At 50.7% G+C, this 13895-nt stretch overlaps 1 protein-coding gene across 2 annotated transcripts in view; it reads right to left on the bottom strand.

The window, feature by feature from the left end:
* Positions 1-747: 747 nt before the first annotated feature.
* The window catches only part of KIF5A (kinesin family member 5A), a 27985-nt gene continuing 14837 nt past the window's right edge, over positions 748-13895 (bottom strand). Inside the window, exons 6-26 of one of the 2 annotated variants that reach the window (XM_007467662.1) lie at positions 13680-13784; positions 13207-13355; positions 12952-13100; positions 12504-12679; positions 11441-11509; positions 10859-11065; positions 10409-10555; positions 9610-9798; positions 9127-9244; positions 8688-8752; positions 8469-8578; positions 7984-8085; positions 7420-7480; positions 7099-7170; positions 6832-6936; positions 3924-4140; positions 3531-3684; positions 3132-3214; positions 2699-2726; positions 2128-2242; positions 748-1146 (exon numbers count right to left, since the gene is read on the bottom strand). In XM_007467662.1, the coding sequence (XP_007467724.1) occupies positions 2164-2242; positions 2699-2726; positions 3132-3214; positions 3531-3684; positions 3924-4140; positions 6832-6936; positions 7099-7170; positions 7420-7480; positions 7984-8085; positions 8469-8578; positions 8688-8752; positions 9127-9244; positions 9610-9798; positions 10409-10555; positions 10859-11065; positions 11441-11509; positions 12504-12679; positions 12952-13100; positions 13207-13355; positions 13680-13784 (2385 nt within the window). In that variant the 3' untranslated portion in view covers positions 748-1146; positions 2128-2163. The remainder of the gene's footprint in view (positions 1147-2127; positions 2243-2698; positions 2727-3131; positions 3215-3530; positions 3685-3923; positions 4141-6831; positions 6937-7098; positions 7171-7419; positions 7481-7983; positions 8086-8468; positions 8579-8687; positions 8753-9126; positions 9245-9609; positions 9799-10408; positions 10556-10858; positions 11066-11440; positions 11510-12503; positions 12680-12951; positions 13101-13206; positions 13356-13679; positions 13785-13895) is intronic. The other variant, XM_007467661.1, reaches the window with a different exon arrangement.

A 13895-nucleotide genomic window follows, 5' to 3' on the forward strand; every position in this document is an offset into this window, starting at 1 on the left:
TCCACCTCTGGAAAATCTGCCCTGCCCTTTTCTTTAAAGTGCACTTAATACCAGATGAGGACATTACAGAGGGAATTCTTTTTGGAAAAAAACATTTTTAAATGTGTATCATTGGGGAAAAGTCAGGCTCCAGCTTGAAGGGAAGGCATTTCGAGATACCTATTTTGCCAATGAACTGGAAGCCCCCAAACCAAAAGGTGGAGACGGGAAGAACATGCAGCCCAATATGGGACAGAGAAAGGAATCCAGCCCATCACTGTGGCAAAAAAATACTTAGGAATTTTCCAGTCTGTTTACCCCCAAAGCCAAAGAAGGAATCATTTTGCTTACGCTTGGCTATAACTATCACCGTAGACAGATGAGCAACCATTTGACAGATTGTTGGAAATGGGTTGGCCTCCTCAATTTTTCAAAATAATTTTAAGCAGCTTTGGGTTCTGGTCATGAGCTCTGGGGTAGAGAATATCAAAAGGAGTTTTGAGGAGAAAGGGAAGTGGACCCTTGAGCAATCCATGTTCTTGGTTGTCCAGGGGGCACAGGAAGAGGGAGGCAAAAGGCAGACTTCGGGGGGCAGAGGTGCACACCCAGAACCCCTCCGTTTGGGTGAGGGGTGTCTGAAAAAAATTCACCGTATAATTTAAGCAGTCCTTCCATTTTACCCTCCCCTGTGCTAAATGTGGAAGAGGAGGGAGGAAGAGTCTATTTCTGTATCTTCTCATGACGCTAAGACATTCTTCTGCTTAAGGCTTTGTGTGCGTGCATGTGTGTGTGTGTTTGTGAAGGATCACAGCCCTCTAGCTCCCATTTTCCTTTTATCATCTCCGTGACTAACACCATTCAGTGTGAGAGATGCATATAGGAGAGGAAGAAGAAACACTGACCCTCCTCCCTATGGCCCCAAATGAGGAGGGTATACTATGCTTAGAAATTGCTAAATACACCATTAGATACTAGAGAGTATGACAGAGAGAAGAGAGAGACATAGCAGCAGCTTTTGATATATAGATACAGAGTACAAAGAGATACAGAGTAAGAGAAGACATCATACATAGTACAGTCGGACAACAAGGATTGGGGAGGGAGTTAGTATCAGAGACCACAGGTTTGCAGCATGCTGAGAGAAGAGGCCTCAGTCCCTCTTAGAAACTGGGGAAGAAAGAGAAAGAGGTTGTGAGGAACCACCTTGCAGCCCGGTCACTGAAGAGAAACAGGGTGGCATCTGTACCAACTTGGGTTTACAGTCCTGTTCCTTTGATATCAACAGCCAGACGCCACCCTGCCATCTCCTGCTCCTCCACCCGCAGGCCTCCCCTAACTCTCCCTCCCCCATTCCCACTGCTTGCTTCTCATGCCTTTCTGCCTACGTGTGCCTGGCCTATTACTCTGGAAATCCCCTGGAGAGGGCTCAGCTTGGATGCTGCCCACTAGGAGACCGGCCATGTTCTCTCGTTTCTCGTTCTCCAAGGATCCAAGGTGGACAATAAAACAGGATCCCAGTGCCCATTTTGAGCCATAAAGCAACCCTGGCGAGAAGCCTGGTGACACACAAGAACTAGGAAGGTGCCCGTGCTGCTAGGAGAGCACAGGGAACAGGGGAGAGGACCCAGGACAGAGGTGAAGGTGGGGCTTGGAGGTGGGCACACAGCTGTTTTCCACCTCCACTAGCAAGATTGGAGGGGAATGCTGATACAGCAGCTAGAGGAACAAAAAGTTAGACTTTCTGGGGCATTTGCTAAAGCTCATTGGTGACATATACAGATATGAGGAGTATAGGACACAGAGATCTCCCAAGGTCTCCTAATAACCATTAGGTTCTGTGACCTGTGTTGAGGCTCTAGATGGACACTACCCTTGCCCACTTCTTTTGACATGTTGCAGCGACCCCTAGTGGCAGAAAGGCAGTACTGTGGTTCCCACTATGGTCAAGCACAAGGGGGGAGGGGAGGCCAGTGCCTAGGGGACACCGGGCAGTTCTGATGTGGCCCCTGGGAGGGGACAGCAGGAGTTGAGGGACAACTATATAGTAAAAGTTTTGAGATGGTTTTTAAAAAAGCAGGAGAAACAAAGAAGCTGAGGGCAAGAAAGGAGGCAACCTGAGGCTGGTCAGAGGAAGCAGCCTGAAACTACCTGAAAGTGCAGGTATGCAGCAGCCCGTGTGGGAGATTAGCTGGCTGCCGTCTCTTGGTGGAGAGGGAACATCTTGGCCTGGTCTTCAGCCTCGTAGCCGCATGGCAGGTCACTCCTGGAAGAAGAGACCCAGCGTAATCACAGCATTGTCAGCTCCATATAAATGACAGCATTCCTGTCACTTTGCTCTCTCAGCATCCCTGTGAGATAATGAAGGGCAGGAATACAGGGCAAATCAAGGCCAGAGAGATAGAGCTGACTTGCCCAAAGTCACAAAGTTCCCCAAAGTAGGAGGGAAACCCAGGTCATCAGACGTCCATGGCGTTTTCTCCCAGCCCCCATAGCTGGCATGGGGAGGAACCACAGGGAGAATTGGAGGAGGGGACAGTGTTCTACACCAAGGCAGGGGGTGACTGGACCTCCTGGACAACACAGTGATGGCGAGAATGGTTCTCATTTCCTCCACCTTTCCCCAAAGTCTCCAGTGAACCTCTAAGTAAGGCATGAGGGAAATGTAACCATTTCTTCTGGTCCCACCCAGAGAGCCCAAGAGCAGTGGCAACCAGCGTACCTATTGTCATTGATATCTGTGGCATTTCCTGAAGAGAACATCATGGAGAACACAAGATTGGAAAAAGGAAAAAAGAGACTGGGTGTTACTAACGGTCTCCTCAAACCCTCTCTCATCCTAATCCCTTGGAGAAAAAGGTAAGTGTCTTGGCAACATAGTTGCCATCTGGATCTGTGGCACTCGTCTTCAACTACCCCAAGCTGCATCATTATTTTGTTTGAGAAAAAGCCTCCCTGAGCCCTCACAGAGAGGAGAAGGGGAAGGGAAGGGAAGGGTTGGGACAGGCACGTGACCGGAGGAATCCACTTCTAAGCATCCAAGACCCTGAAGGGATGCAGTGTTTGAGCTGTAGGTGCAGGGTCGCTTACTTTTCTGATACTTTTCAACTTGCCCTGGGGATCCCACAGGCTGGTTACCCATCTTTTTCACTCACCATTGTCCATGTTGGCCTTCTGGTAGGAAGCCAAGGGGCCTCCAGAAGATGTGGCCCCACTGCTGGTACAGGAGTTTGCAAAGCTGGATGGAGCAGAGGAGAGAGATGCAACCTCTGGCCCCCACCTTCCACTATTCCGAGGACCACTGATCCACACTCACCCTCAGGGATGAAGCCATCCACCCCTCCCATCCCCAGAGACCAGAGGACAACAAACATGGCCTCAGGCTGGGAGGGCAGATGCCCACCTTCTAATCAAAGGTGTGAGGTTGAGAAAGGGTTAGAGATGAAGCCACTTAGGAAAAGAATTAAGTCTCACCCAATAATTAACCCAGTCTTATGCCTTATAGGGTGCAGAGAGCCTTGGGTTGGGACCTCGGCCCACCCATGGTCACTCACTACATATCTGAGGTGGAGCTAGGTGCAGCCTGCAGGTACAAATTCTGGTAGTTCTGGAATAGGCTGTTAGTGTAACTGATGCACTCAGGGCTCCGGGTGCCATAGGGGTTGGTGGGTGAAGATGCTGGGTAGTGGCCAGGCCGGACGGGTTTGGCTGTGGCAAAGAAAGGAAAATGACCGTGAAGAGGCTATTTGTTACCTTGCAGTTGCCCTGCAAGGTCATTTAGCTAGAGCTGAACTGAGTTGCATGTAAGGTAATTCACTTTTCTACTGTTTGGTAGTGGTGGTGGGGTGAGGCTGGGGTGGGGTTACACTGAGGAATTTGCTGGGTTCCCTCAGGTGGTGATCCCCCCCATACGCCCCCCCGCCTACTGACGCCCACTCCCCACTCACCAATCTGGGCAGAATGGCCCCGTTTGCCAGAGCTCTTGTACCGAACGGCCTCCTTGATGCGGTCCACCTCCTGCTGGTACCGGCGCTTGTCCTTCATGGCGCCCTCCTTGGCCTCCTTCAGTGCACCCTCCAGGGCCTTAACTCTCTCAGCCGTAGCCCTAAGTCGTTTTTCCAACTTAGGAAGCTCACAACGCAGATCTGCATTGTCACGTACCAGCTGTGGGACGAGAGCCCCGGCGGGGAGAGAGGCGAACAAGGCAGCAGAGCCGGGGGTGCGGGTGGGAGAGAGAATAAGGAAAAGTCATGTCAGGGAAGGTGGAGACCATGTGGTTTCCTCCAAAGGCCTCATTCCCTTTACCTAATTGCTGTTCTGGCCAGTTCTTCCCTTCTCCCTTTAGCAAATGGTGGTCAGGCATTAAAAAGTTACATCATTTTCCAGGCAGCAAAAACATGCCAAATCCTCTGTAGCCCAGAACGCTTGGGATAGCAAGAGTTCCAGTCTCCTCCTGGCCCAAACACCACCAGCCCCCCAATATCTCACAGCTGGTGCCAGACCAACAGCCCCAGGGCAACCATGGGAATGAGGCCCCTCCCCCTCCCCCAGAGATGGCTTTGTGGGCATGCACAGGGCGAGGCAGCAAGAGCACAGTAGCAGTTTGGAGGGTGGAGATGGTATTGAGTGCAGGTTAGGTGCAGTGTAGAGCAGGAGCAGAAGCTGGAATACAGGAGCCCACGCACCACACACACACACACATGGCCACCCCATAGGAAGGAAAGAAAATGTTTTGAAGTCTCACAAACATTTATGCTCATCACCTTCATGTTCAAGGATTTCCTGGGCTGTCCCTCTCCCCATTTAAATTAAGCTACAGTGTGGCAGCAGCCACCTTGCATCCAGAAAAGACTTCCTGATCTTTTTACAAGGTTTCACACAATGACTAGGGCCCTACAGATTGCAGAAGGAGCCGGCCTTGGAAGATATCAGGTAAATCAGTGCAGCAGGGAACACTGGGAGAATTGTCCCTTTAATTTTGGACAATCTACAGATTATAAACAGTGTTTTGCTATGACAATAACTTAGCTTAATTTGTAACAGGGTTATGGCCCTGGCTATTTAAGATTCTGTTGACTGAGAGGTTTCTACATCGCTCATGTTTTTCTTTCTCGTCTTGTGTCCCCTGAGGTAGGATATTAGGAGTCCTCTCTCCTATAGGTGAGTAGCTTTTGGTCTCTGAGACTGAGAACAGAGGCAGAGCCTTCATGGGGGAACAGGAAAACAGCCTGTGATTTCCTGAAATGTGCCACAATGTGGATGAACCTGGAGGACATTATGCTAAGTGAAATGAACAAGTCACATAAGGACAAATCCCAGATGACTCCACTTCGGTGAGATTCTTAGAGTAGTCAAAATTATAGAGACAAAGTAGAATGGGGGAGAGGGAAGAGATATGGGAACATACGTATATGTATAACTGATTCACTCTGTTATAAAGCAGAAACTAACACACCATTGTAAAGCAATTATACCCCAATAAAGATGTTAAAAAAAAAAAAAAAGTAGAATGGGGGTTCCCAGCGGGTGGAGGAGCAGGGAATGAGGAGTTACTATTTAATGGGGATGGAGTTTCAGTTCTACAGGATGAAAAGACTTATCTCTGGAGAGGGATGGTGGTGATGGTTGCACAACATTACAAATGGATTTAAGGCCACCGAATGGTGCACTTAAAATGATTAAAGGTCATACATTTTATGTTATGTGTACTTTACTACAATGAAAAAATTTGGGGGAAAAAAGCAATGTAATATGCATTTGGATTAAGAAGGAAAATGAACACAGAAATAAAAAGAATGACAAAACCGATTACAAATGTTTCTTCCCTTTCAACTTTTCTATAATGTCGTTCACACTGTTTTATAATAGGTAAAGGCGGAAAGATGGTACTAAAGCCCTCTGCAGGTCGAAATAAAATAAATAAACCCTGTGGACTATCATTGGGCCACAGTTCTAGGATTTTCTTCATTATTTAAAAAAATAAGAAGATGTACTGGGTATTTACTATATATGCTGGGTATGGCACTGGGAAGAAAAGAAGTTTAAGCTGTAGTTTAATGAGAACATGAGTTTAAAACGAATTTTAAGGTGGATTCGAAAAGAAGGGAATGAAGCATAGGCTAGGGTTTATTTTACGAATCAGTTAAAAGAGCCAGTTGACAGTCTGTTGCATCTGTCTTCAAGGCTCAGCTATTTGGCGCTAGCCAGGGTGCTCCTGCTATGTATGCACCAAACATTTCCTGTCCTGACTCCTTTGGACTGCCCTTTCCACCTCCCCACCCCATACCTTTGAAACCCAGTCTTCCACCTAAGGAACCGCAGCAGCAAGGAGGGGGATAGAGAGGCAGCAACTTAATACACAGGAGTTTTCACTGGCCCTGACCAGGGGCCGGTTGGGCCGTCTGAGGACATCATGTAATTGCCCTGTGTGCCTGCCCCAGGCCTAGGCAGAGGGAGTCCTCTCCATGAGAGAAAGCCCAGCTTCCTGACTTCTTGTCTCTCTGCTCTCCGTCTCTGGCTAACGTCTGACCACTATCCCTTGCGCACGGTCACGGCCCCATGCCTCTGAAAGCTCTTTCAGTTTCAACCTTTCCCTCCAACAGCGTAGGCCTGGGGAATTCCACTTTGAGCAGAGGCAGGCTGGGAGCTTTGGGAAAGGGAAAACAGGCATAGAACCAAGAACAAGGTAAAAGTGGAACCAAATACGGGATAAAGAAGGGATTTGTAGGAAAGGGAAAAGGGAAAAGTAAGGAAAACATGCAAGTAGATTTTCCTAAATGCAAGGGCCTCCAAAGATTTAGGTATCCTAGGCTCCCGGCCTCAAGAGTTCTCTTCACCCCTTACCCTCACTCTTACCTGTTTGTGAACCTTTGTAAGCTGTTCCAGGTTGTTCTCAAGAAAGGAAATCTTCTGCTTTTGGGAGTGAATCCCCCCACTGTCCTCGGGCTCCATTTCTGCACTCTGATGAGAGACAGAGGCAGGAGAAAGGTGTGGCTGTCCTGAGGCCAATCAGGTCCCACCCAGACCAGGCCAAGCCAGCCCCACTGAAGGCCACAGGGTCTGGAGAAGCCTGAGGACAGGGGGAGGATACGGGGGCTGGGAAGACCCCGAGACGGCACTCACTTTCTTGACTCGAGTCGTGACGTCTTGAACGAACAGCTTGCGAAGGTTGTGGAGGGTCTGGAGTTCCCGGGCCTGGAAACAATGATGAAAAATTGGGGTCCTCCAAATACCCGGTCACCGTTCCCCCTCCAAGATGACTGGACCCTTCAGTCTCTCTAGACAAATGAGTCACTCATCCTTTAGGAAAAGATACGTCCTGATCACGCCACAGACTGACTTTGCAGAAAGGCAAGGAGGAATGGGGTTAGGAAGAAATCGGGAGGAAGAACTGAAGCCCTCCACCCACACCCTGTTAACCTGGCAGAGAAGGAAACCACTCACAACTGTCTCCTCCAGACCCTTGAGGTCCTGCTTGGACTGCTCGTGTCGCTCATACAGAAATCTGGAGGAAGAGGGAAACAGAAGAATCTCTCAGGGCCTCCCTGCCTCCCTCTCTCCTCCCTCCTCCATTCCTTTGATCTATATTTTATTATTTATTACACAAGTTACCCATGTTCACAGTGCAGAAATTAGAAAAGAAAAAACAAAGATAAGTAAACGAGTTCCATAAAAAGCCCATGATTCTACTACTTACAGATCAAACCACCGTGAATATTCTGGTGTCCATCTTTCCAGACTCTCCCATGCATGCATATCCCACATAACTGTTATGGGGTTATACCATTCCTACTGTTTGTAACCTGCTTTTTACACGTCACAAAACATCACCCACATCCTTCCATGTCTGCTAATATTGAACAGAAGCCTCCCTTTTTCCCCCTTCCCCACCCCATCAAACTGTTTTTCTGAGGCACTTGCTTCCTATGGTCACCATATTCACATCTAGATTGTGTCTTGCCTCTGCAGTATGTCTGAGTAGGGTCTGCAGGCAGACCCGTCACTCACGTCAGCTCCTGGAGTTTGGTGCTTTTCTCATGTTCTTCATTCTTCAGCTTCTCATAGTCAGCCTGAAGCTTCTCCAGCTCTAACTGGAGCTTCTGATTCAGGCTGCGGGGGGCAAGGAGGTATTGGGGAGGACAAAAAGACGTCAGCGAGAGGCAAAGGGAAGCCCAGCTCCTCAAACACTTTCCTTCTACACGTGAGTCCTGGTAGTGTTGATGCATCTACCTTCAGGTATCAGAGGCAGACTCAGGCCACTGCTTCCATGACAGAGTGAGGGGCCCTGAGCTATCTAATCAGAATAGCCTTGCAGATGGGGACTAGCCCTCACTCCTTGTACGTCCTGGAGTTGGGCTGCAAAGTCGTGTCATTGTCAGGGGAATGACACATGGAAGTTAAAGAACCGGATCCTGGTGCAAGAGGGAGCATCTGAGTAGGCACAGCAAGGGGAGGGGACCGGGTGGAGACGAGCCTCCCTGGGGAACTCTTACTCTTTGAGCTCATCAATAGTCTTCTGCTTCTCATTGATCTCGTCCCGGAGCCGGGCCAGCTGCCGGTGATGGGCCTCCCGGTGGCTGTCCATCTGCAGCTCCAGGGCCTTCTGCAAACAACCCCACCCCAAGCTCAAAGCTAGACTCCCAGACACCCGCTCAGTGAGGACCAGCACAGCCCTTCTGGGCCCCAGTCCTCCCCACGCCTTCCCCACTCACCTTCACATCTTCTGAGTCCTGTGTGTCTGGCTCCTTATCCTTCAGGGCCACTTCATGCACAGTTTCTGAGGGAGAGAGGGGAAGACAGCTTACATCAGACCTACCTCCTCTGGACAGAAATGCACATTGTGACCAGAGCTCCAGGCAGAGCAAGGCACGTCTGCCCAGAATGGGCCCACAGGGATGTTCTTCTGGATGAGGATGGTCCAATTTCATACAGCAGGGACACAGAACAATGCAGGGTTTATGGTTCATGGAAGCTGAGCTACGTGCAAGAGCGTGCTAAGCAGCATGTGAGTTGGACTCCACGATTTCAGTCTAATGCGTTGGTGAGTGTGCCTTTGGGTGGTTTCCTGTGATGTTTGTCACTTTCCCTCCCTGTCCCCTCTGCGATCTTAGATCCCAGGATGCGGGGGTTGGACGTTTAAGAGGGCCTCACCCTGGGCTTGGAGCTTGGCCAGCTCATCACTCAGGGAGTCATAGGACTCTTCCAGGTGCCGCTTCTTGAGCTCCACGCTCTGCATGTATTCCGTCAGGGAGCGGATCTTGGCCTCATGCTGGTGGGGTGAGGGTTCATGAGAGGAAGAAGATGGATGCAGCAACGGACCCAACTCCAGGCAGTGCAGACCTCCGTAAGCTCCGCCTCTCCTCCCTTCCTGCTACACCTCCCATGGAGATGCAGGGTCGAGGGACATTCCTCTGGAGACCGTTCCTTTAGACCCTCTTGGATCAGAGGGCAGTATCCCCTGATCCTTCACTTCTCTAGCCTGGACCCTCTCATGCCTCCCCCCAGCTCTTCTGTCCTTGACTTCAGTTGACCCTAGGCTCTTGACATAAACGTGGGTGCTAGGAGTTATCCCATAAGCGCAGAGTTGCCCGTCCTCTCCCACAGCACCCAAAGGCTCTGGACCTCCGCACTCACCTGGGAGATGAGAAGCTGGCAGGATGAGAGCTCCCGCCCAGTCACTTCCATCTTGCGGTGACATTCGACCTGGAGGTTCTCCAGCTGCCGGCACCGTTTAACCACAGACTTGACTTCGGATTTGATTTTGCTGATGTAGAGTCGGGCCACAGTGAACTCCTCCTCGATGGCCCCGCTGATCTCCACCGGCTGTGGGAGAGCAAGGGAGGGAGGAGGTGCCTCTCTGCTGCCCGGAAGCCCTTTATCCATTTCCTTCTACTCGGCCTAGCCCCCAGGCACACACACCCAGAGACACAGGGACTCAGGTGGGACGGGTATGTTCCAGATGACTTCTAGCAGCTCTGTATCACCTGTCATCTCACACTAAATCCCTCTCTCTGTGCTTAAAGATCCAATTCTGACAGTCACCTTCTTTCATCCTGTAGAGCAATAGGATATTCTGTAGTCAAACTGACCTGCTTGATCACCCAGATGGGTCACTGTCACTGCCACAGATCTGCATATATCATTCCTAATTTTGTGCTCCCATCTCCAAATCCTGCTATAAGCACATCTCCACTGCTTCTTTATTCAGCAATGTGAATTTCAGTTGGTGTGTGGATTTAGAATGTGTATTTCAGTTGCGTCTATGCAAACCTCTACCTGCTTTCCTGTGTCTAGTTTGCAGGCGTGTTTCCTGGATCTTTGGCACCCCCCCTTCCCAGTATCCCTGAGGGCCTGGATTGTCTCACTGGCACCTCCCACCAGTGCCCAGAACAAGAATGACCTGAACAAGGCTGCCGCCTCTTTCTCCACTCACCAGCTTAATCTCCCCGTTGCCCACGATGACACTGAACTCACTCAGGTCCTTCATCAGCCCATTCAGCACCTCAGCAATTCGTTTTCGCTGGTGTCCACTGACCTCCTGTAGCCGCTGCAACTCAGACTCCAGGGACAGCATGGTGGCCTGGGGACAGCCCTTCAGGTCATCCCATCGCCATCTTCCTGCTCCCCTCCCCAGCCCGGGCAGAGGCCTCTCCCTTCATGCATGACCCTGATGGCTGCTATGAAGAGAACATAAGCCCCGCAGAAGGGTCTGGAAGAGAGAGGGGTCAGAAGGGCCAAGTGCAGTGGCGGGTGGGGGAGTGTCCCACGACACACTGAATGGCAGTGCAAAGGTGCAAACATGATTCTGCCCTATCAGGAAGCAGAGGTCCCTTTGGATGTGGAGGATGTTCTGAGGCCAGGGAGCTCCGAGCCGGCTACTCACCACCTTCTGAGACAGCTCGTCCACCAGAAGCTGGTTCTGCTGGTTTTTCTCCTCCACCTCCTGGGACTTCTGGTCGTAGTTCATGGCCAGCTCCTCCAGTGCCTGCAGCACCTCCTTCACCTCATCCTTCGCGGCGTCGTTCTCCGACTGCAGGTGGCTCAGCTCCTGCTGGACCTTCTCATTGTCTCCTCGAGTGGACACCAGCAGCTGCAAGGGAGGGGCGAGCCACGTGAGGGAGTCCCCTGCCGGCGACCACTTCGACGGCCCCTTGGTCTGGGGAAGCTGAGCCCCCCACCCAGGTATAGGTCTAGGAGAGAAGCAAGGGCCAAAGCAAGAGTCAAGAGGAAGTGGGCTTTCCGCTTCACAGAAGTAGGGCAACAGAATGAGGAAGAACCCGGACTCCGGCACCCGTGCTTTAAGCAAAACCCCAATTAAGTTCCCAGATTTCTATAGTCTTGGAGGGTGACTCAGCCCTAAGCAGAATGCCCCTTCTTCCATCTTATCAGGAAAAGGTCTTTCTGATGCCTTTCAGGGATGAACACACAACCCTCTCCTCTCGTGTCTTGCCCTCCTTCCCATTACCTCTTCCTGGTCCAGCATCTGCTGCTTGAGCTTCTCTATGAGTTGGCTCTGCTGGTTGATCTCATCATCCTGTTGGAGGCAAAAGGGGTAAAGGTGGGGTGAAGGGAGCTACTCTTTCCAGTGTAGACTTACAGGGTTGGGGTACACGTGGATCCTGATAAAAATCCAGCTAGTTTAGGCTTTGATTTAGAAACTCCACATCCTAAAAAAAGAAAGGGGTCTTTCCCTCGGCTTCTTTCCTGGACCCCCTGCCCTCATTTTTTAATCCCTTTCTTCCTAGAAGTTGGTATAACCTTGACAATGCACAGCAAAAGCCTTTAAATGTTCATATCGTTTAACTGAGAAAACCCACTCTAGCGCTCCATTCTAATCAAATCATTCCAAAGCAAAATCTTATGCACAAGAGACAAAGATAGTCATTTCAGAGCAATTTATAATAGCAAAAACAACCAACCAACAAAAAAACCAACAAAAAACCCTAGAAGGCCTGTAAATAAGTAAATGGTTAAACACATTCTGATAAATGGACTGTTAGGCAGCTATTTTAAAATACTTTTATGAAGAATTGTTAACAACGTAGGAAATTGCTCATTATATAATGAGGAATGAAAAAGTCGGATGCAAAGTTACATATACAGTATAATCTCAATTGTGTGGCTTTATTTCTGAATGGTGGGGGGAGATGATTTAAATTTTCTTCTGGGGCTTCCCTGGTGGCGCAGTGGTTGAGAGTCCGCCTGCCGATGCAGGGGACACGGGTTCGTGCCCCGGTCCGGGAAGATCCCACATGCCGCGGAGTGGCTGGGCCCGTGAGCCATGGCCGCTGAGCCTGCGCGTCCGGAGCCTGTGCTCCACAACGGGAGAGGCCACAGCAGTGAGACGCCCAGGTACCGCAAAAAAAAAAAAAAAATTTTCTTCTGTATATTTTTATCTTCCACATTTTCAAATAATGAACATTCATCTCTTTTAAAATCAGAAAAACAGCAGGATAAGCTATTTCTTTAATCCCTCGCTTACCATCCCACTGGGCTCTCACCTCTGTGCCCTGCCCGACTGTCCTTACCTTGTCATCAAGCTGCTTGTAGAGGCGGCGGATCTCCTCCTCGTACTTCTGCCGCTCCTCAGGCGCGATGCGCACCACGATGGATGAGTTGTCGTTCACGGGCGTTTCCTCACAGAGCTCAGCTCCCAGGGCAGCATCCTCCCCAGCCAGGCGCTCCGTCTCTGGCACGTCCTCTCCTGGCAAAGGGGCGGAACAAGGTGAGGGATGGGAGAAGGGACAGCTGCATCCGAGGGTCCTTCCTCCCTCACTGTACAATGCGGAGACCTCCAGGCCTCCATCTCTCTTGCCAAATGGACCGTCAACCTTTCGGGGGGTGGGGGTAAAGGCAGTCAAGCTGCTCTCGCTTTCTCTCATGACTGCTCTACTGCACCCCTCCGGAAACGCAGCCCCCCTTGGAGATCGTAGGAGCCCTCTCTGGCTCCCTGCACCCACTGGACCCGTTGCTAACCACTGCGCCACCGGCTCAGCTCTGTCTCCAGCTTTGCAATCGTCTCCTTCTGAGCCTTTGTCTTCTCCTTCTCCTTCTCATATTTCTTCTTCCACTGCTCAGCAGTCAACTCCAGATTCACGGAGGCAGTGTTCTTAATGGTCTTTGCCCTGGAGAGGAGGACGAAGAGATGAGACCTCCATTAAGGCTCACAAGACCCTGAGGGGAGAGCACAGCAGGGGCTGCGGCAGGGAGTTAGGGGACCCTGCCACCGACCGCTGTCCAAACATCAGGGTGGACTTGGTCTCCGCATCATTGTAGTTGGACGGTGAGCAGCAGATGAACATGGTTGTCCGGCAGTTTCCTCCCAAGGAGTCCTGGAGAATCCGTGTCATTTTGCTGTCACGATATGGAACGTAGCTTTTCTGGGGGAAGAGAGAGGCCGCAAATCAGAAAAAAAAATTCAACGGGGGAATCAGAAAGGATGGTGGGGGAGTTCCCTGGTTGCCTACTGGTTAGGCTTCTGGGATTTCACTGCTGTGGCCCGGGTTCAATCCCTGGTCAGGGAACTGAGATCCTGTAAGCTGCATGACACAGCCAAAAAAATCTAAAAAATAAAAATAAAGAAGGGACGGTGGTGCTGACTAGGGGCGGAGCAACCCATGAATTGGCATGATGAGGTGGGGCATTAGGAGAAGGCAGAGGACGGGGTGGGGCTTGAGGGCTGCGGACACCTAAGGAGCACTCACTGTGCCCTCAGCCAGCGCAGAGATCACGTTCCCCAGGGCTGACAGGGACTTGTTGATATTCTTGGCCTCGTCCAGCACGGCTCCCTCTGCTCCAGTCTTGCTGACCTACCAGGGCACGAAGGGGTGAGTATGTCGTGAGCGGCTGCAGAGGGAGTGGGCTATCCTCACCTCTTCTCCACGTAAGGTGGCTTAATCCAAGGAGACGGGGAGAGGGAA

The sequence above is a fragment of the Lipotes vexillifer genome, unplaced genomic scaffold (assembly GCF_000442215.2).
Source record: "Lipotes vexillifer unplaced genomic scaffold, Lipotes_vexillifer_v1.1 scaffold387, whole genome shotgun sequence".
NCBI lineage: Eukaryota > Metazoa > Chordata > Mammalia > Artiodactyla > Lipotidae > Lipotes > Lipotes vexillifer.